The sequence below is a fragment of the Perna viridis genome, chromosome 6 (genome assembly GCF_037379345.1).
Source record: "Perna viridis isolate PV_CMFRI_1.1 ecotype Kerala chromosome 6, ASM3737934v1, whole genome shotgun sequence".
Classification (NCBI taxonomy): Eukaryota; Metazoa; Mollusca; class Bivalvia; order Mytilida; family Mytilidae; genus Perna; species Perna viridis.
The window spans coordinates 25,546,455-25,571,085 of NC_142450.1; the positions used below are offsets into that span (position 1 = coordinate 25,546,455).

Here is a 24,631-nt window from a genome sequence, read left to right on the forward strand (position 1 = left end):
ATCTTTTTTTGGGGTGGGTGTGTAATATCAGCTTCTTCACAGATGTACAAAAGAGGTAAGCGTTGCGTCAAACGTATTAGAACTAATAGGACGCGTCAGTATGGGGTTTCAATGTGCAGTTTCATTGTGTATTTTAGTAATAGCTGGGGCAGGTAAGTTTAACGTATTCCTATGTATCTGCGTTTTTAAACAATTGAATAAATTTTATTTTTATTTTTATTTTTGCCCTCAAAATCTTGACAATGTCATGTGATACACATATGCAACATGCTGTATATTTTGGTAAACGAAGTTTGTTTACTAATTCCTTATTTTGTCCCTCATTATAACCGTGTTATTTTATTTTATTTTTTTATTATTATTGCATACAGTTGCACATCAATTGTCGCCCTACCATATTTCATTTTTTCAAATGTCCTATAAACAAGAATTTTGGAAAACATTACAAGTCAAATAACACTTCATCTGTTTTGATTGCTTTTTGTTTTATACTTATTATTATGCTGAATGATGATCATCTTCACATGTTTACCTTTATATAATATTAAACAATTATAATGTCTAAGGTGCACTATTTTGGAGATGTGAAAAAGGGTGGCAGTATATCCATGGTCGTTGCTATTATGTCAGCCGGGATAAGATAGAATTTTACTCGGCATTAGTAAGTATTCCTATCAATCATTATTTCGACCACATCGATAGTCTTGGGGTAAATGACAGCCTCGAGTGCAGAGGCCGATCACCAAACATTTTTTACGCCAAAAACTTTGTAATTAGTTGTCACTGCCTCTCCGCACAGCACGATTTTCAAGGGATAGAGTGACGACTTGTCTGTATGGGTCATACTTATCTTCCTGAGAGGGGTGTATGCCTCTCTGCAGGCTATGGCTTCATTGCGTCAGAACAAAAAAAAAATACCATTCAGCGTGTCCGACTTGTGCTAGCAAGGTATGTTTGACTGACCTGAAATGCTTTCGTACGATGAACGACAATCATCAATCAATCACTATGAACTGACATTTCAAGTTTTCTAACGTAAATTCAAATGAAACAACAGGCAAAAACATGATATTTTCTCCCTAAAAAATATGGTTCAATTTTTAGAGTTTGATTATGTGACACAATTTTCTTTATCTTTGAAATTCATGGTAGAGTTGAATCATTAACCTGAATAGTCGTCAATGCCTCCATGATTTCAAATAAACAAAGCCAAGCACTAAGATCATTTAGTGTTGTGTCGAAACTGCAACTGTTGCTAAACATTTCTTCTTTTTGTGCATAATTAACATTTTGATCTTTTTTAAAGAATTTTTAAAAGCTAATGGCTATTATTAAACCTGTATATAAAAAAATACAGGCAGTTGAAAAAACTTCGATTTTTGTGTAAGGTTATTTCTATATCCATGTTATTTATTGACTTTGTTTGTCACTACAAGATTTTAAATTACTTGTCCATTAACATAAAAAGTAGTAATTCATATAAAATTTCAGAGCTTTTGTAATGTTCATCGTGGCAGTCTAGTTGAGATGGATAGCATAGAAGAATACAAGGCCGTGACAAGGATTACAAAGAGTCAAAGTGAATACCATAATTTATTTCTAATTGTTTGAAATATGTAACATATAAGAGGCCAAAGTCAAAAGTCAGATTGAAAAACATAAAAGATATGGGATGATACATTTTTAATGAAAATGGTTATTGCTTTCAAATTTCAAGTGAACAAAATACAACATATTTCTAAAACGTAAATCTTGACTTTAGCATTAGACACACACACTTAAATAAGAGGATGTGCCCTAGTTACTTGAACTTAATGATCTATACTATAACTGATAGCCATGTTCACGAGGCAGTCAGTCTAGAAACGCAAGTATACAAACCAAACATGACCAGTCTAGTCATTTTCACATATTCATAGGCGATTTTGTTACAATTTCCTCACGCTGAAATTCAATTCGGTGGGTTCAAGATTATAGGTACGTTTTTCCTTACATATTCCGTTTAAAATGAATTAAAGAACTTTAAGATACTTATCCTTTTCAAAATCAAAGTTCCGTTGTAATGACTTATCTGCCTCTTTCTTTTATTGCTTTATGGTTTTTGTTCAACTTTTGGAAGAACAAATTCTTTCCGTTAATGTTTATATTTGTTATCCGATGTCCATATTGCGAGATTTTTTTTTATAAAACATTGATGACGTAGTAATACATTTAACATTGAAAACGAAAATATTTGTGAAAAAAATCGAAATAATTCACACATTAAAGCGTGGTTAAAACATTATCTCAATTGTTATCAGCAAATTATTTCTTTACTTAGTATTGAAATTAAAAGAACTAAATAATTTTGACTTTGGATACAAAACCAGAGGCTTGTAATGATTACAGTTGTATTTTACTAAAACAATAAAATAAATATAATTTAGCGTTTGTGGTCATTTTCCACTTCAAAATACATTTTAACGATCTTCAGCTGTATGTTTGTTCAAAATGTATTGTAACTCACCATTAGACCAATTTATTATAAAACAGTAATTGCAAGATTCGATTTGCTGTTTGTTGGTTAGTGGTAAAGCTATAAGTTGGTAATACTCAAAGCATAGATAAATGTTTTATTTACAGACGTGAATCACTTTTGGGTTGGAGTAACTGACATGTTTGTAGAAGGCCACTGGATAAAGGCAACTTCAATGACTCCTCAACATTTTTTTAAATGGAGGTCGGGGGAACCAAATAACTACGGCCATCAGGAGCATTGCATTTTGCAAGAACCCAATGGTAATTGGATTGATTATTCTTGTGTAACTCGCTGGCACTTTGTGTGTTACAAAAGGCATGACGACAAGAATCAAAACCACGAAAAATATTGAAAGAGTTCGAAGAGAACCCCCTCGAACAAAAAAAGTTGGTTATGTATTTATATCTATTTAAAAATAAAAAAGACATTGATCAATTTCAAAAGATATTAATATATTTTACCATTATCTCTTTTCGTGAATCCCCTGTGCAGGTCCGGATGTCAAAAGAATAGGCATTTAGCCGCGCTAAGCTTGTCGTAAAGGCAAATAAATAGTGCTCAGAAACCTAACCGGGGGCAAGGCACCCTGCCCACAAAGCAACTGGGATGTGTGCCCCAGGTGATGGAATGGGGGCACCCCTGGCGTGTTACCTGCTTTGGTTGTCAGGCGATAATACGGAAAACCTGACCGCAAACTATAGTGGTGCACCGTGTCCGGAAATATGCAAGGTTCCTCACATGTTTAAGAACACTGCTGTGGTATTCGATAGGAGTAGAAACCTTTGCCTTCAGCCACTGGAGGCTAAATTGCCCGACCGTATCCATACATCCCTTTTTTCTAATGGCAATCTCAATTTGCCGACCCTGTTGCCCATCCCTTTTTCATTTCATCATCATTATCATTTCATGTTCATTTTAACATCAATTTCATGTTCATCGCCTGAATAAAGCTGCAATATTGCTGCTCGGGCGTTAAAACCCAACAATCAATCAATTAATCTTTTTGTGAATAATTTATAAATAGAATTGAATGTTCACATCTAACAACAAAACAAAATCATATATACAAACTTTTTCAGGCAAGTTTATCACACAAAACGAAAAAAAAGGATATGAATTTGATATTTCAAGCAATAGTTTATATAGTCCTCTTCACCAGATAGATTATATTCCAAACTTTTTAAAATATTCCCTTTATATTTCATACGAAATTACCAGTACATAAAAGCAATGCATTTTTCCTAATCGCCCGATGGCGTTTTATTTTAGCCATATGCAATCGATCAGAACTGACTATATGAAATGTCATGATATAAAAAAATCAGGAAACTACATTCAACATGCAGTTTTCAACTGTTTTGCATAGTATATTAGAAGCTAGTGAGTCTATATTTTGTGGCGGGTTATTATATATAGGTAGTGAAAGGTCCCATCTGTCGTATGTTTTCTCGCATATTTACAACATTAGAATGACTTCTGTCTTGGAAAAGCAATAATTGAGAATTCCTTATTACGACAAATATCAAAACCAATTACCAAGTCTCTTTAATTGCAATTAGTATTATTTCTGTCCTAAAAAAATAGTCTCAGATGATTATAATGCTTGTGTTGATGTTACAGTAATAACGGACGACAACCAAAGAAATGATTAAATTATAGAGGTGCCATCAGTCTTTTATACTATAAGAACTTGTTCCAGAATCGGGGATCGTCAAGTCAATAACCGACGACAAGAACAGTTACTTTCTGACGAAAGCGTAACTAAAATTGCCCAGAAGAGTTGGTGTTTCTTCATACCCACTTTTCTTTGAAACTGTAAAAATATATAAAGTTTATGTAAGTACGAAGTGTACAATTCAAAACCGATATTTAAGAACATGTCAAATTTGTGTTGAAGAATTCAAAGGAAAATTCGGGAAGCATTATTTGAGCGGGAACGAGTTCATCACTAACAAATTAAAGACGTATCAATTCGAAATAAACCGTTCAATGAACTGTTTTGATAAGTGTTAATATGAAAATATCTGTGTTTTTTAAACCAGTTTTTGAAGAGTAATCAATAGAACCAAGGTAATAGCGGTAATAAAAAGAATGTAAACCAGGGACAAAGACCAGACATAGAAAACAGACATACACAACAAAGAACATAAAGTAACTAAAATCATACATACAAAGTACCAAAAGCAAATGAGCAACTCGGACTCCACTAAAAAATGGGGGAGCATGGACCAGGTGCACCAGTAGGGTAAGCGTCCTCTGCTTTTCTAGAAACACCTTGGAACTATATATTGTTAACAGTTTATGAACCTACCTCATCATTGTAACAAACTACTGACAATCATTTTGGATATCGATAATCAGACACTTTTTCTACCTCCTAAGGAGAATAATTGTCATCTACTTTTTATTTACTGGATTCTGAAACTCTACAAGAATCCATACAAACAACACTTCATAGCTAGTTCAGCAAAATGTACTACCAAGCCTCTTCTGAAAACATGTATTCCCGTAATCACAGTTGTGAAAGGAGGTCTTTAGTCTTAACACTGCATCTGTTACTTCAGAAATATTATCAACTCGAATAGGATACTGAAAAAGATAAAGAGATCTCATGGAAACCATCAATGCTAGATTATTATCAGAATGACCTATGATATGTCAACCCTTTATACTGCTATTTCTTATACTCAGTTGAAATCGACAATTGAACACTCTATACTTGCTACCCCCCCCCTTCCCAAAAAAAAAAAAAAAAAAAAAAAAAAGATTTTGCATCGACATATAAAAACGCAATAATTGATACTCGGAAACAAAGAATAATCATGACTATTCATTCCGAACTTTTTTTCAACTATTATTTTTGATTACTTTCTTATTGTTTTGTTGTTTTTGTTTCTGTTTTTCAAGTCTTTATCCTTGGGATATACTTATTTCTATTTCCATTAAAGTTTTTCGTCGTCCGTTGAATACCCCTGCATAACAATAAGAAAATATTTTGAAGATTATGTCTATTACAATGATGTAAGATGTTACATACAATTTCGTACAATTTGCTAAACATTTTACAGATAACAAGTTTACAATTTTAATCAACCGTCTTTGTTTTAGTCAGGTCTATTGATTTGATTTTTGGGGTCAATGATTGTAAGTAAAATGCAAACTGATATGAAAGTAAATTGAATTTAATACCTACAAAGGATAAAGACATCCAATGTTTCATTTTTTATAGGTTTGCCACAAATCATTCCTAAAATGATGGCTGCCGAAAAGTTTTTGGTATCAATTGGATTCTGCGCGTGTTCAAAAAAACTTTGAATAGCCTTCAGTCTATTTCCCACCCTGAACTTTATCTCAAAGTTAACAAATACACAGTTTGCATTTTTCCGTCTGTATTTTATATAATGTTCCTGAAGATATATGTTACATATTCACTACGTTGTGCTAGAACGAAAATTGGTTATGTCAGAAAAGTCATGTATTATCCAAAGATGATGTAAGATATCATTTGATAAGATCATATCGTGTACTTGAGCTTTCCTTTATTTCATTCATATTCTTATGTACTGGACTGTAATTGTGATTATGAAGGTTTACTCCTTTAAAAAATAATTCAGCATAACGAAATTTGGGACATCACTTGATTTGAATCTTTATATAAAGAAACCACTTTTGATGCTGCTGCTGGTAGACTAAATGTCCTCGGTGGATTAAATAGCTTAGTATTCAAACTGGTGAATTGTATTATGTAATATATTATTTACTGAAATTTGCAAAGTCAAAACATCCAAAATGCGTACATATAAAAACTTTTTACTCGGTTTCATATGAAGCATATAATTCGATCTTTATCGTTTGAGTATTTCTTGATTACAATTTTGTCTCTGTCTCTCTTTGAGTTTGATCTTATAGTGCTCATGAATGTTTACTCCGACAGTGTAAAGCACAAAAAGCACAACAAAACTGACAGTGTCTGAGTTGTATATGGATTGGTGTCGCGATCTTGTCACATGTCGCCCCATTATTATGTCAATAATGCAATTACACTCCTTGTTTCGAATGACTGTTATCTTTAATTGATGGTTATTAAGTTGCATGGTCTGCTAAAAGATAATATCACATTTAGGACTGAAGTTGCTACTAATAATTTCCTTTATATTAAATTGCTGTAACTTAATCATCACGTTATTATAAAAAGTATATATACAACAAGGACGCTCTGTAAATTGATATCTTCGAAGTTATCATATTCAGACGCAGCTCAATAAAATATAGTAACAGGTGTAATTAATGTTTGAATTTTACATGACCACAACGATTACTATACAGACTTTTATTAACGTAGTTGGAAGCACTGGATAGGTGGAGTTTCTTTGTGCACTTCGGTTATGTGTCTTTTGTATTTTACAACACCAGATATGATTAGCTTGTGTATTCATTAAAACAGACTCGATTCACAGAAAACATGTCTTACGTTTGAAATGAATATTATACATTTTCATTTTTTTCTAGGCAATGCAATCTGAAATAATTGAGAAATATAATAAAAATTTAAGCAACAAAAGCAATGAGGTCCGAGTTTACTTGTTACATGTCTAATGTGTTGTGTTTGAAATAGAGATTTTACTGAAACTAAATTATCTTTCTTTTGCAATATAATAAAATTTTAAAATCATAATATTATAATTTTTTAGCGCCCGTATCCACCGTTGAAAAGGAATATGGATAACTTTGACATTATTGTCAGGAGACACAATAAAGTTAATAACGAAAGTGAACCTAAAATACCAATGATAGTATCGAGGCCCTCGATTGTGAAAAAATGCAGTTTATACTATAATATGGAACAAAAACGTATATATTACTGAATGTTGTGTTCTATTCTTCAATGCAATTACCATAATAGTTGATGCTAATCAATAGCCCCAAGTTATGATATGAAAAAAAAAAACAAATAAAAAATAAACCAAAACAAACACGCAACAAAAACAAAACAAAAACAAACCAAAAAACTCACAGATTTTATGCCTTGCCTCCTTGTCGGGCAATATCTGTGTTCCGGGCTTCATACACATATCACACAATCTGTTCCAAACCTCAGTTCAGAAGAAGTTATTTACTTTCGAGACGGATTACTCTATGCTCGAGAGTGACGAAAGTTTTTAATTTACACGTGTCACTAATATTTACAACATTCTGCAAAACGAAGTTTAAGACAACACTGGAAAATTTGCACACATTATGAGGTACGGATTCAAATACACACAACTCAAATGATCACTCCCATATTGTTCTTAAGACAACCACCGTGGTACCCCTTACATCCAGTAAGCAGTTTTTGTAGAGTCCGCAAACACTATATTGAATCACGCATAACGGTTGCTCACTGCTTACATGCATGCGTGGTAAAAAGTTTACTGATGTTAGTTAAATTATCTCCTTGAACACTCACTTTGTTTTTCTACTTTCGACTACTTTCTAGGAGAAGACCATGTTATTGTGCAAGTCATAAATATTGAAACTAATCTGTTAAATGTCCATGAAAATTAAATTGAAACAACTGAGATTTCCTTTTCTTAACTATTTAATCGCAATTTATATATAGGGAATTTTAATTTCCCGCGCCTATAGGTGCCACCACGATCGGTTGAGCTATGACGTCACGAAGTCGGTTTCTAAAGTGAAAGTAAATAGGTAATTGGTTACAATGTCCGATGAAATCGAAACTTTTTCCTTATATTTTCAGCACAAAATAAACAGAAGAGGAGAATGAGGCACAATATGTAAGCAAATGCCAGACAACTTTGACGAACAACGGATAGTGCAGCCAGAAGTCTAAAATGTCGATGGAAAATCTAAAGGCTACTTCCGAAGAATGTTCGTGTTGCCGTAAAAAATAATAGTTCTCTTTTATCATTCGAGTAATCGTAAGCTTAACAAGACAACATATTTCGGTGATTAGATAAACGTGATCATAGAAATTTTACGGAATATTATTTGTTTACATATTATTTGCAGAGCTTGTATCAATATCAAACCGACTTAGTGACGTCACGAGCCAATCGGAACCTATCGGTAGAAATCAATAAAGTCTGCTTATAATCTTCCTTCAGATAGGAGAGTTCTGCAAGATGGCTATCCACATATATTTCAGAGATTTCGAACTTTGCATAGCCTTGTGCATTTTATAAAAGCGCATTTTGCATTGAAGGTTATTTACTTTTGTTTGCGTGGGTATGATTTATCATAAAAGCCCAACATAATTAAAAGATGGTCTTTCCCTTTAAATAAAAGATGTAGGACATACGAAGGGAAGGAATAGAAATGTAACATTGCAATTGTCTTCAAATTTACTCAATTGCGAGAATAAATCACTCGAATGTTAAACTAACTAGACACCTGAGTGACCACAGGTATATAACACAAAGATATGATACTATATACAGGTATACAGAATATCCTGATGCCCCTTACCTTCGTCTTAAGACTTTTAAGGTGAATACAGATGACGACAAGTCCAAATCCTTCAAGTAATTTGCTGTTTAATTATAATAATTTATGTAGGACTGGAGCATTATCTACACAATTGTTTTTCAAATATTTTATTTTATTCACTTAACAAGGAACATTGACAACCCGAAAGTCAACATACAATACTCCACTGGTTATATATAAGTCCATTGGAAACACTGTACATCTCAAATAAACTGATCTTACGACTCACCATTTGCTTCATTTTCCGTATCTTGCAAGAATATAATAGAAAACAGATGTTAGATTTATGTTATTACACGTATATCACACATGTACATATAAAGCGGTTTAAATCAGTAGCTGTTGATTATAAGTTCTTCGACCTTTATATAAGCATGCGAGTTATAAATGTGAAAGGCCGAAAATTGACGATGGTTTTCAAATAAAGATTAAGGAAACAATCTTTAAGTTTTTAATGATTAAACAATGGTATGTAGTAATTATTTACCGTCAAAAGCTGTGATAAAATGGCGTCTCACTCCTAAGTAATATAAGTCTGAATAGGGTACATCATTGTGTTCTAACTTGTGCTAACTCTGTCTAAACTTTTCTACATATGCCTGAAGAATACTTGGATTATCTTTATCGTGTCTCACCTTGTCCAAACTAGACTTGACACTGTCTTGACCTGTCTCGACCAAGTTTTCACAAGTCTTAACTTGTCTCGACCAGTCTCAAACAGTCTTACCAGTCTCGAATAGTCTCGACTTAGTCTCAACCAGTCTCGACTTAAGTCTTAAACTGTCTCAACAATTTAATTCAAAGCTCCCAACAACCTAATTAGTCTCGACATGAGTTATTCATCAATTATAATATTAGAATGTTTGGAAATTGTCTTAATTTATTTTAAAGTGGGAATGTTTATTGTATTTGAAGTGTATTTTTCTGAATAAAGATACTTTTTAATATCTAAATATTAGATATACCTTTACTTTAACATTTCACGAAATATTGTCATTTTGTCAATTTTGTACCTTTAATTTATATTTTTTATGTAATTCCTTTTTACCTTTTAAAAGTGGTTATTTTTCACTTATTCTATATTGTAATTAACGTTTTATTCGAGCCACTTCAAACATATAATATTCATAATTTTCCTACCTGGGATATATCTAAGTAGTTGTAGGCCTTTTTTTACTTGGGCCTGTAACTTATGAATTAATGAAAATAAAAATGTACTTCATTTTCAAAAATTACTTAAAATTACACAAATATTCCCACTTTTTAACAAATTGCATGCATGTATTTAGATAACTATAAAGTTTTACATAGGAGTTAAAAACTGCCATATGAGGGGTAGTACCCCAAACATGAGGGGTTTCCTAACTTGAGGTGTTGTAACCTCTGACAGTTGGTATAGGGGAGATTTCCCAGATTTCAACTCTTTTATGTGAGATATTTTGCGTGACATAGTTTTTCCTCCCCACAACATATTAAAAAACATCTTGTAAAATGTTTACTGTTCTTGTTATGCAACATTTACACTAAACCACTCTGGTAGATCAAAACTGATTGTTTTCCTGATTTAAAAACTCTACAATTGTTTCATAATTAATATGTTGTTGCACCATATGAAGACCTACGTGTATACCTATCTTTTAATTGCAAGATTCTCGAACCGCAAAAAGATAAAAGAAGCTGCCCACGTTATCTTTAATTGAGGGAAATTCGTCCCTTGAATTATATACAAATGAAATCCGATACATAATGTATTTGCAATTAAGTATATATATCATCGTGGATTTATCCCAGTGAATCCGATTAACTAAAATAAATAGCCGACAACAGGGTTTGGCACAATCGACATGAATCGTCATTTTTTTCTAAAGAATTAATTTTAATATAGAAATTCTAGTTTCAGGCTCCTAGTCTAATATTACATGTAAACATTTTTTTTATTAATGATCTCAGACTTGGTTGCACCGCTGAGGTTAGTTTGTCACTGAAATACATGAAGTTCTATTTTTATATTTATTCCAATGAGGCATCTTTGAAAATTGCATTGTTGTTTTCTCTCTAATTCCGCTTTATTTTTCACTCGATATCAACACAAATTCTTTATACACATGTATACATAGCCCATGTAACTGTTAGAAAACAGATAATACTTCGATTATAAATGGTATTACATCTGTACTCAGTGCGTGATCTATCTGCTGCATATTTCAAACCCCAGCGCGCAAATTAATTGTGCGTGTGAATTATACATGTACGATACATGTGACGTAAAGGAAATGAGCCTCAGTACCAAACATCACACAATGAAAATAATTAATTATTAAGGTAATGCGTATGCTTACAGTTGAGCTATCTAATCTTTAAATAGAAATATTCACGTGCATTTTATACATGTAAAAGTGGAGTAAGGGAAGAACCTTAAATCGCCATTCAGCTCGGAATTTTATCTTTTTTATAAATTCTTTATTACAAGTGTAACTACATGTGTATAAGGTTTAAATTTTATTCACATTTCTCGTCTTTGGTTCACTTGGTCAGTACTAGATTTTATAACATTACTTCGATACCAAAATTGAACTATATGTACATGTACAAGTATACCGCTAGTATATTACATATTAAATAATTCCTCTCAGTATCTGTGTAATTTCACTAAAGACGCAATATACACGCGTGTCACTTATCAACTGTCAGCTAACTACTATGTGTCTAAATACATGTTTTTATGTTAAATTCTGAAAACTTGATTAATTAGGGAATAATAAAGCCCCTGATTAAGGTTTTTATAATATTTGGACTAACCCAAGAAAGGATCGCTCCGCTCTAAATTTAGCGATAAAACATGCGTGTATATTATATAGATTACTATATAGAAAAACAGTAATACAAATGTATACATTGACAATTCATCATACAAGTACATTGTACATGTATATACACGAAGTCCCTTTTAATTTGACACAGGTCAATCACTATGCATATGTAAGAAAAGACATCTTTCACCTCTATACCCCCGCGTTACTGGCTCCTGTCTGGCACCAATAGACAGATGTTCGTTTAAAAAAAAAATCAATGTAGATATTACACCGAAACTATAGTCTAAAAAAGAATAGCTTATAAACCATAGAAACAACCTGCTTACATCTCAGATGATTATGATAATTGTGTTTCTTGTTGTTAAGAAATTCAAATATGCGACTTTATAATGCATAGCCAAACTAAAAGGAGTCAAAAATTGCATGTTTTTTATAACATGTATATCGTTAAACAAGAAGCTGATACAAATTTGCTGCATGCCACTTGTCTGCTTTTTACTAGATAAAAAGTGAGATAGTTAATTAACCTTTTATATATTATGTCAAACATGTACATGTAACCACAGAGGTTTATTAGCGTCAACTAAACTGTTTATTTATTATATGTTTTGCATTAGCATGCGAAATAATGAGTGTTAAGATGCACGGAATAGGGATTCATATTCTTTTTAAAGAGTAATCAAGGGAATCAAGGTTATAGCGGTAATTACAAGAATGTAATCCAGGGACAAAGACCAGACATAGAATACAGACATACACAACAAAGAACATAAAGTAACTAAAATCATACATACAAAGTAACAAAAGTAAATGAGCACCTCGGACTCCACTAAAAACTGGGAGCACTAAAAAAACTAACTTCGGGGCTGAACAGGAGTGTTTAAAAAAAGAATAGCTTCAGAGGTTACTACGAAAAGGGTTTTTAAGCTATAATCTGCACAATTGTGTTCAAAATTTATGAAAGTAATATGTGTATTGTGATTTCGAGGAACGTAATAAATGCCACGCGCCAGGACCAGTTGCACGATATATTGTATATTGGCTGAATAGCGTAAATACTAGTATACAATTTCCTTTAATATAATGATGAACGTCACATACAGGTACCTAGAATTTGTATCTGGTCCTGTGTGTACCCAGCGGTGTTAAGATGTACTGAAAAGCGATTCAGATTCTTTAAAAAAAAAAAACTTCGGGTCTGAACTGGCGTTTTTAAAAAAGGCGGGCTTCAGAGTTTACCACGAACGGGTTTCAAGCTATAATCTGCACAATTTTGGCCAAACTTTTACATTTTTCACTTGTTACTGATTCAATTTCTCAACACAATATTGCTGTTTAAATCTAAGAGAATGTAGAATCTGTTATCTACTGAAAATGTTTGTATGCATGGATTGATTTAAATTAGGCAGAGTAAATTGTATTTAATACATTGTTTTTATTTCACAGGCAGCGGTGAAACAACATCAAATTGTTCAATTAAACTATTTTTATTTGACTTTCTTTTCGAATTCTTCCATCCAAACTTTGATATTTTCCATATCATAGTACCACTATGAATGTTCTTACCTATAACCTGAATAATTAAGTAACAGTCTCCATACAGACATACAGTGGTTTTATCTTTGAAGTCTTAACTTAGGATTGTTTTCAGTCCTAAATTGTTAAATATCTGTTATCGAGACAGTTTGAGATTCATTTGAGACTGGTCAAAACTTTTTAAGACTATTCAAGACTGGTAAGACTGTCCAAGACTCTCCGAGACAAGTTGATACTGGTGAAAACTTGGTCGAGACTGGTCACGACAAGATAAGACAAGTCGAGACTGGGTCAAGACAAGTCGAGACTGGGTCAAGACAAGTCGAGACACAGTCAGGACAAGTCGATACACAGTCAAGACAAGTCGAGACACACTCAAGACTGGGTCAAGACAAGTCGAGACACAGTCAATACTGGGTCAAGACAAGTCGAGACACAATCAAGACTTTTTGAGACTTGATTGGAAATGGTGAAACTCAGTCGAGACAATCCAAGTATTTTTCAGACATATTTAGAGAAGTTAACACAGAGTTAGCACAAGTTAGAACAAAATGTACCCTATTCAGACTTATATAACTTAGAAGTGTCTACAAGAAAATGAGTTTTTACGGTTGGTTGGGTTTCGGTAAAGTTATCAAGCATTTTGTACTTTAGTAACTGGAAACTTAAATAACTTAATAAAATGTATACCATTTTAAAATTTTGCATTTTTTTTTTTTTTTTTTTTTTTTTTTTTCGAACGTTTGATTTTTTTAATTAAAATGCATGATTTGTAATTTTTAAATTGAAAATTAGACATAAACTTGAAAAAAGTACCAAACCATTTGAAGCATTATCACAAAAAGAAATCTACCTTTAAAATAAGTCATGATGTTAATATTGTCAACGATAATTTTGTTCTTAATTTATATGATTTAGATGGTGTTGAATCAATATAGAACGTTTATTTCTTTCGATATTCGTTTGACATTTAATTATGGTGTAAATGTTGATAGGATTTGATCTTTAATTAAATATGAAACTGGATTTTTTGTTCGATATTCGTTTACTTGTTTTTTTGGGGTAGTATGTTGATCGTGAAACGGATTTGAATATAAACTTGAATATTAAACGTTTTATTCTGCACTATATTCTTTTGGCATTCGTTTCTGAAAAAATGTATGAATAAAGGACGGATTTGAATATCAAAATAAATTTCAAACCGGAATTTCAGTCAGTCCTTTTTTCGTTTCCGGTTATTATATTAAACTTAGCACATAAGCTTTTCTATTGAGTTTTATATTTAATGTTAAATAGTTAGCTGAATATACTCAATACGTTTAACATTTAGCTCAACATATTTAATATATTATAAAAAAAAAAACGAATGCAAAACGGGTATCAAACAGAAAAGAGATTCCAAGTTGACATTAAATTTGATACTGAATTCGATCTAAATTCAACATATACAACCCGAAAACTAATCTCAAAGGAATACCGAACCGCCTAAAGTATCAGTTTAATATTCAATCTGATATTTAAATCTATTGTATATTCATATATTTTACAAAAACGAGGGAATATCGAACAGAAAAAAATGTCGGTATTCATATTCAATTTGATATTCAAATCCGTCCAATTCAAATATAATACCCGAAAACGAATCGACGAGCTAACAAAAAAATTCCAGTATGATATCAAATCTGATTTATATTCAACAATTATCCGGTTACTAATTTCCAACGAATATCAAACTGACCAGAGTACCCGTTTCATATTCAATTTGATATTCAAATTGATATTCTAATCCGTCTTTGTATTCGATATATCACCTGGAAAAGAAATAGCAAATGCAAATCGAACAGAACAGGAAAACCGTTAATTTTCATTTAGAATTTAATTGAATTTGATTAAAGAGAAATAGATATCAAGTGAATGTCGAAGGGCAAAATTTAATTCAATTTGATATTGAAAACTTTGTACAATGAATATCTAAAACTGGTAATGAATATCATATATATTTGATCTCAAGTTATCCTTAAAAGATTCTGAACAAAGGTAAAATATTGGATTGATGCAAGTATTGTTTTCAAATGTAACAAATACACCATCGTATAACCCCATTGAAATAGCAAATATTTATAGAGGACACCAAAGTATTTCAATAAATATAAACACACCTTTAAGTAAGCTCCGTTGTTTCCCCAAAAAAGATGGTACACCTAGTTACAAATATATAGTTCTTGGTAGGGTTTCTCATACTTTGTAAGAAATACTTCTAAATTATCTTCCTAATACACAGAAGATGTTTACAAAATGCTGGAATTTTTAATCGACAACATACTTGTCCAGTGTTGTGGATGCGTTTTTCAACAAACGGTCGACATTCTAATGGGAACAATTGTGCTCCTCAACCTTCACTCTTATGAGGCTGACTTTATAGCTGATCTGATCCGAAAGAAAGAATATCATTTAGCTAGATCTTTTAATCTCAGTTTCCGATATATAAATAGCGTAATATCTTTAAACAATCCTAATTTTAGTGATTTGATACATCGCATCTACCTCAAAGAACTTGAAATAAAGGATACTACAGGCACTGTGAAGTCAGCCTCATAAATTGACCTACACTTAGAAATCGACTGTAAAGGAAAAACTATTGACCAAACTTTACGACAAACGTGATTACTTTTCATTCAGAATTGTCAACTTTCCTTCATCTGTGGCAACATCCCTTCAGCGCCTGCGTATGGAGTGTTCATATAACAACTCATACGTTGTGCCAGAGCTTGCCGAAACTTTTTGAATCGCGCTAAAATTCTAGCTTCTGGAACAGAGTTATATTGCTACAAGATTGAAGTCATCACTACATGTTTTATGGTCGTCATCATGAACTCGTGAACCATTACGGTGTATCCATCTGTGCCATGAAAACTGATTTGTTCAACGTGTCATAGTTTTCCTTTCCTCTTTCAACTACCCCGGACTTGACTTTTTATGAGCAACTCGACGGTTTTTTTTTTTAGAAAAGCAGAGGGCGCTTACCCTACTCCTGTACCTCGTCCATGCTCCCAATTTTTAGTGCAGTCCAAGGTGTTCGTTTGCTTTTGTTACTTTGTATGTATGATTTTAGTTACTTTATGTTCTCTGTTGTGTATGTCTGTTTTTCATGTCTGGTCTTTTTCCCTGGATTGCATTCTTTTGATAACCGCTATAACCTTGGTTCCCTTTATTACTCTTTACATTGTTTAGGAATGTATGGCATGTAAAATCTATTCTATAAAAGCAGAAATAAATCAAGTTGAAAATAATTTATTCGGTAACAATGCGAATTGTACGGCGAATTATATGGGATGTAAATGTTTATACAGGACAATCGACGGTAGTGTAACATGTTAGAGGTAAAATGTTAAGACTTCATGTAAAGGTTCGGATAACCTATGGTTCTATTCAAGCTCAAGCATTTTCTTATTTTATTTTCTCTATAGCTTGAGTAGAACATTTTTATGAATGCAGTAGACACTCACAATTCCCTCATTATGCATATTTGTGCATGTAATTGTTTGTTGTTATGTATTTTGGGAAATTTCATAAGTACAAGTTCGTCCCCACTCTGTTTTCCGCCATTGTCAGGCCCCTTCGGTAGTTTTTCCGTCCCATTCTTGTCCAGTTTCACCCCATTTCAAGTATAAGGATTATAATGTTACCCCAGAATTGGCACCGTCTAGCCCGGTTATTCCGGTTAGCCCCAATTTATCCTGTTTATGCATGTGCGGCGACCGGTACCATGACTGGGGAACTAAACCAGTCAATAATCGGAAGGGTCATCACGAGAGTAAAACAAAAACAACATTGTCTGCTTCTGGGAGACTGTGACCCATTACCAGGGCTAGATACTTTAATACCCTATATCATAGACCAGAGCAGTCCAGCACAGTTTTCCTCACAATCCACAACCAGGATAGATATTTTCCCTGTGTAGTTACCACCACCAACATTATAACTTGTGACTACAATCACACACACCACTTTACAGTACAACGACATTTATTACTTAGCACTTACTTCCATACTACATAATATGATAGGAACTCTGACAGCAGTTTTTACGTCGAAGGACCAGGCAATAACATGAACGTATTAGTGGCTAACATATGAAACATAATACCATGGTAGAAGATAGAACTTTCACCAGGTTTAAATACATATTATAAATTTTATCATTGGTCTTCTTATATTATGTTCCACTATTAGCAACCTTTCGCACATGGTTAAGTTCATAACGTAATACAAGAAGTTGCAGTAGAGATTTCTACTAAAATGACGAAGGGCCATTTTGATATGGATCGTCTGTTTTGTTAGGTGGTAATGACTACAATTACAGTAAGGAAAATGCACAAACTAGATGTTAACTGTTTTTTATTTTATATCATTTAAAATAAAATCAAAATAAATGTTACGTCTTTACAAACCGACCTTTCCCTTCATTAGGAAAAAAAATTCATCCGTGCCTTTGATTTCGTTCGGTGAAGAAGAAATACGTATCAAAGCGATTATGAAAATGGAAAATCGATTAAAATTCCTAAGTGTCGCCCATTATTTGTTCAGCTTTATTTACTTTTCCTGAAATTTGTTAAATTTTACTTATATTTTATGATATTTCCAGAATGACAAATGTATTTATGTATCTTTATGCATTTTGACTTTTGTAAAATGCAAACAGTTATGTCTTTGAAAAATATTTTACCACCACTTAAGCATTATAAAGGCAATGTGTGGAAAACTTATGAATATTTGTTCTGGAAATTGAACAGTTCTACATCTTTCAGGCAAATAATAGAAATAATAGCTAGAATCAATTCTGACCAGGGAAATGGAAATATACCTTGTTCGACATTTGGTATCCTCAACCAAAAAACTGAGGTGGATATGGGCAATTGCTTTTCCTTGAAGTTCTTGATCCCGCTCAGTATGCATTGCGCAGTAAACACGTTTAAAACTTGTGGTTTTGATAGGAGTGCAAACTGTATAGTTTCTTTCTTTTTGTGAATTTATGAACACCTCTATATCTCTGTACAGTAGACTCTGTGAATGACTGCTTAGATAGTGTAGTTCTAGTTTTATTCAACTACTGGCTGTAGCTGACGGTTGTACACTTGATTATCAAATGAAGGAAGAATATCACACGAGACGACGTCTGAGTGTTGGTGATCCAGTAAAAATCTTCAACTGCATACAATATTATACCAAATATCATGAAGATTTTGTTTGAGTAAATGCTTAAAAAAAAAGCTGTCTGGATTTATTTCCGAAATCTTAATATTTTTTTTCTGTCTTTCTTATTCACCAAGGGAAAATGACAAGTGATTTCGATTATGATAAATATCGAACCTGAATTAATAAAAAAAACAATAACAAAGAAAAAGGAAAACAGTACAATATTCCACGGTCATGAGCGTGAATAACCTGACCAGGAAAGGAAAAAGAATAATTCAAAACGACGACGGAATCCCACAATTATTTGTTGTATTTTTTGTTAATTTTCTTTTGTTTTTATTTGTTGTTGTTTTGGTTTCGTTTGCTTTTATGACTTTTTTATGTAACGTCATTGAATACCCCTTTTTGATAAACCATTTTACAGAAAATCATCAACGCAATACCCTTTACACACCACACGGAATTTAGACTAAATAATCAAGGATTTCAGGTTAGTGGGAATGTTTATACAAATACAAATTGAAGGTAAAATTTGCGAAAAGTCAAAATTTCATAAATAACTAACAACAAATACTTCCAAACTATGACACCTATCAAACTGTTTTCTTTGACACAATAAGAATATAAAAGGCACACAAACCTGTAAGTATGCAAACGACCTACGGGAATATATAAGTCTACAGCTCTAGTGCTTGACTTATTGCATATTCTTAAATATATATCTTTTAATTACTTTCGGATTTGCGAAGCCGGAGAGTTCTAGGAAATCCCTTTTTATTGGGAATGTTGCTTAATTCCATGCATAATTATGACAAAATCGAGCTAAAAATAGGCTCAAAACATCCCTCTTCTCCGTTTCAACCTCCTCCTTAAATCATTGGTTCCGCTCTGATTATCGGAAGTACTGAACACAATGTAATGTCTGTATTTTAGGAGGTTGCCTAGGGTGCGAAACACTCTTACAAATCATTAGAGCGTTTGTATTCAGCATTTTACATCAATCTTGTATAAGCATCAAAGTAACTTGGACTATTTCAATCTGTTTAAAATGAATGTTTGACAGACTTGAAATTGAATAAGATACAAACATTTTACTGATTTCAAAAGTTAAGTCCCTTATTTCTAGGTCTTCCTACTTTATTATTAATATATATCTCAAGTAAGATAAGTTGTGTTGATACTGTTGGTCTCCAATGGAGATAACTATGATCTTAAAAATTATTTCTTCCTTCCTTCATGACCTGATGCATTAGGTAATGTTAAGGCGAGTTTAATTGAATTACATTCGTTTACGACGAATTCTGTCAATTTAGTGGAAAGAGCAATCAAGGGAACCAAGGTTAAAGGAAATTAAGGAAATATCTTTTAAAACAGGCATTGCAAGCCATTTTACCGGCACCAAAGTTTGTCTAATGGTATTCGTTATGATTTCTTCTTCTAGCAAACTAATTGTTCAATAATAACACGATACAAAACAAACAAACGAAACCAGTTATAACAGAAGAAAATAACAGAAAAAGGAAAGCTTCTATAAAATATGATTACATTTTTTTAACAATGAACACTTCAAATTTAGTTTCATAGCGTATCACAACATAGTTGTCAAAAAAATAATACTGATGCAGATGATTGAGAACGACTACCATCAGAACAAAACAAAAAACAAAACAAAAACAAACAAAAAAACAAAAAAAAAACACAAAACACAAAACAAAACAAAACACAAAAAAGCCAACAATAATAATAATAACAATAATAAAAAATACGAAAATACAAAACTGCAACAGACGGCAATCAATTTTCTTTTTTCATTCGAAATATATTGGAAAAGATATATTGTATTTGGAATCAGAAAAAAAAATAATTGAATGTGTTGTAAGAAGGTCAAAATAAGCGTGGACATTACAAGAAACTAAGACGATCCACAATCATGAATGAGCCATTAAATAAGACTCCTGAGAACAACGCAAAAGTGCTTATTGAAAAAATATCCTGTACATGTACATTTTGATACCAACAGATGCTTCCTTCGTTTTCACTGTTGATTTCAGTATAAGCTTATGCAGACGAATGATATCTATACACACAATAAAACCTTACCAGTTTTGAAGGAGCTAGTATATACAAATGAAGATGTTGTTTTTTTAGCAGTTTTATTTTATCTATATCTAACATGTATTATAACATTACAAAAAGGTGATTGTATAGAGAAACATAAGCCCAGGTCCTGTTAAAACTTCTGCAGTGAAATAATAACAAATATATGATGAGCAGTTTTCTTCCTTTTTTCGGTTTTATTTGTCGTATTCCCTAGTAATATATTACACAAGGTATTTTCAGTATCTATCTCTTTCTAATTCCCCCATGCAATTATCTTTCGTGATACATTATACAAGTAAATTTCAAAAATTTATATCAATGTACATCAAAATTATTTTCTAGCGATGAAACTTGTATTTCGAGCTTTGTATCTTCCAATTATTTCCTTAGTAAAAACTAAGAATGGAACTATCGTCTATAACTACAGCTCTAGAATGGTGCAAACTTTACTTTAACACCATAAATCATCACCATATCTCAGAGAACCGAAAAGTTTCCCGTACGTGTACTGCAGTCCTGATTAGAGTAGCTACTATTCTATAAAGGTGGATGCACGCTATAATACGAACTTTAATATAACCAAAAAATAAAACAAACACAAATTTGTTGCTACCATGCCACTCTTTTATGACTTAGAATAAGAAAAAAAAAGTTTTGTATATAATTTTAAATTTTGTGAAAGGAATTACACAAATAGAGGTAACAAAGTAATAAAACAAAACAACTTGTAAAAACATAAAATGAACAATTGACAAATACTCCATATTATTTCCTCCTTCGAGTATAACACGAATAAAATATCTAGATTGACAATTCCCTCATTTACTAGAATCCAAAAACTCTACGCTGTCTAAACCCAAATCATTAAATCATCTTAAATAACTTCAGGAATCGGAACGTGCATCCACCTTTATAGAATAATAGATAGTCGAATCGGGACTACAGTACCCGTACGGGGCATCATATCTTGACCTACACTTAGAAATCGACGGTAAAAGAAAACTATTGACCGAACTTTATGACAAACGTAATGACTTTTCGTTCAGAATAGTAAACTTTCCTTTCATTTGTGGCAACATCCCTTCAACACCTGCGTATGGAGTATTCAAATCAGAACTCATACGTTATGTCTGAGCTTGCCGAGACTATACAGACCTTTTGTATCGAGCTAGAATTCTAACAAATAGGCTTCTGGAACAGGATTATGTTGCTACAAGATTAAAGTCATCACTGGAAAAGTTTTATGGTTGTCATCATGAACTCGTGCATCGTTACGGTGCATCCATCTGCGCAATGAAAACTTATTTGTTCAAAGTGTCATAATTTTTCTTTCCTTTTTCGACTACCCCGGACTTGACTTTTTATGGGGAACTCGGCGGATGTTTCTAGAGCAGAGGACGCTTACCCTACCTGTACATCTTGTCCATGCTCCCAGTTTATGTATTATAATCAAAATGTCCATAATATGTTATTACAGTTTCAAATTCATACAAGTTTTTGGTAATCATAACAAATAAATATGATATTCCAGAGTCGTTTTAGATGTTTCTTTTTTAACTAACACTTTCTATAATTGTATAGGTTTCATTCATTCTGAAATGTTTTCTACCCGGCTAAAAACTAAACTTTTTTTCTTGTCCCAATATGTTTTTCTTCTTTTATTATTATTGTAATTTCTTTACTTTTTATCTTGCTTTTTCGGAAATGGCGGTGGGCTAAAAACTCAAAAGTGTTGAGCAGAAAAAGGTACCAACTGCAGATCAAATCAAATGGACAAAGATAAAACTTTGAAAAACTTAAAAAAGATGAAACCAGAATGATACTCCAGAAATGACTGCAGTGAGAACATACTAAATGTCTCTATTTTGTCAAACTTGAAATATACTTGTGTTGATATCAAGGTAAATCATTTTTTCTTTCATCATAAGCATTGAAAAACCTACGCAGAACAACAGTTTGCACTAGAATCAATTTAATGTTCTCTGTATGGTGCATAATTATGCAACTAATTGTTTGCAGGTTTTTTTTAATATTTTGCATAGAGAATCGTCTTACATAGAAAAACAAATTCGCCCACGTCATGCCCAATGAAATATGTTTTTTAAATTATTATCTTTTTTGGGTATGTGTGTGTAATATCAGCTTCTTCACAGATGTACAAAAGAGGTAAGCGTTGCGTCAAACGAATTAGAACTAATAGGACGCGTCAGTATGGGGTTTCAATGTGCAGTTTCATTGTGTATTTTAGTAATAGTTGGAGCAGGTAAGTTTAACGTATTCCTATGTATCTGCGTTTTTAAACAATTCAATAAATTTTATTTTTATTTTTATTTTTGCCTTCAAAATCTTGACAATGTCATGTGATATACATATGCAATATGCTGTACATTTTGGTAAACGAAGTTTGTTTAATAATTTCCTTATTTTGTCCCTTATAATAACCGTGTTTGTTTGTTTTTTATTTTATTTTTGTTATTATTATTGCATACAGTTGCACCTCAATTGTCGCCCTACCTTTTCATTACATTTTTTCAAATGTCCTATAAACAAGAATTTTGGAAAACATTAACAAGTCCAATAACACTTCATCTGTTTTGATTGCTTTTTGTTTTATACTCATTATTATGCTGAATGATGATCATCTTCACATGTTTACCTTTATATAATATTAAACAATTATAATGTCTAAGGTGGACTATCTTGGAGATGTGAAAAAGGGTGGCAGTATATCCATGGTCGTTGCTATTATGTCAGCCGGGATAAAATAGAATTTTACTCGGCATTAGTAAGTATTCCTATCAATCATTAGTTCGACCACATCGATAGTCTTGGGGTAAATGACAGCCTCGAGTGCAGAGGCCGATCACCAAACATTTTTTACGCCAAAAACTTTGTAATTAGCTGTCACTGCCTCTCCGCACAGCACGATATTCAAGGGATAGAGTGACGACTTGTCTGTATGGGTCATACTTATCTACTTGAGAGGGGTGTATGCCTCTCTGCAGGCTATGGCTTCATTGCGTCAGAACAAAAAAAATACCATTCAGCGTGTCCGACTTGTGCTTAGCAAGGTATGTTTGACTGACCTGAAATGCTTTCGTACGATGAAGACAATCATCAATCAATCACTATGAACTGACATTTCAAGTTTTCTAACGTAAATTCAAATGAAACAACAGGCAAAAACATGATATTGTCTCTTTAAAAAATATGGTTCAATTTTTATAGTTTGATTATATGACACAATTTTCTTTATCTTTGAAATTCATGGTAAAGTTGAATCATTAACCTGAATAGTCGTCAATGCCTCAGCAAATTATTTCTTTACTTAGTATTGAAATTAAAAGAACTAAATAGTTTTGACTTTGGATACAAAACCAGAGGCTTGTAATGATTACAGTTGTATTTTACTAAAACAATAAAATAAATATAATTTAGCGTTTGTGGTCATTTTTCACTTCAAAATACATTTTAACGATCTTCAGCTGTGTGTTTGTTCAAAATGTATTGTAACTCACCATTAAACTAACATATTATAAAACAGTAATTGCAAGATTCGATTTGCTGTTTGTTGGTTAGTGGTAAAGCTATAAGTTGGTAATACTCAAAGCATAGATAAATGTTTTATTTACAGACGTAAATCACTTTTGGGTTGGAGTAACTGACATGTTTGTAGAAGGCCACTGGATAAAGGCAACTTCAATGACTCCTCAACATTTTTTTAAATGGAGGTCGGGGGAACCAAATAACTACGGCCATCAGGAGCATTGCATTTTGCAAGAACCTAATGGTAATTGGATTGATTATTCCTGTGTAACTCGCTGGCACTTTGTGTTACAAAAGGCATGACGACAAGAATCAAAACCACGAAAAATATTGAAAGAGTTCAAAGAGAACCCCCTCGAACAAAAAAAAGTTGTTGATTTAATGTATTTATATCTATTTCAAAATAAATAGACATTGATCAATTTCGAAA

At 32.5% G+C, this 24,631-nt stretch overlaps 1 protein-coding gene across 2 annotated transcripts; it reads left to right on the plus strand.

Moving 5' to 3' along the window:
- Nucleotides 1-24,631, plus strand: LOC148614244 (hepatic lectin-like). Of its 2 annotated transcripts, none has more exons than XM_088588222.1 (4): nt 1-152; nt 567-661; nt 1,492-1,579; nt 24,290-24,631. In XM_088588222.1, exons 1-4 carry the CDS (start codon nt 101-103, stop codon nt 24,502-24,504), a joined length of 450 nt encoding a protein of 149 aa, XP_088444348.1. In that variant the 5' UTR covers nt 1-100; the 3' UTR covers nt 24,505-24,631. The 2 variants fall into 2 exon arrangements, with proteins under 2 accessions (XP_088444348.1, XP_088444347.1); XM_088588221.1 differs by lacking the exon at nt 24,290-24,631 and adding an exon at nt 2,623-2,961 and having other exon boundaries at nt 2-152.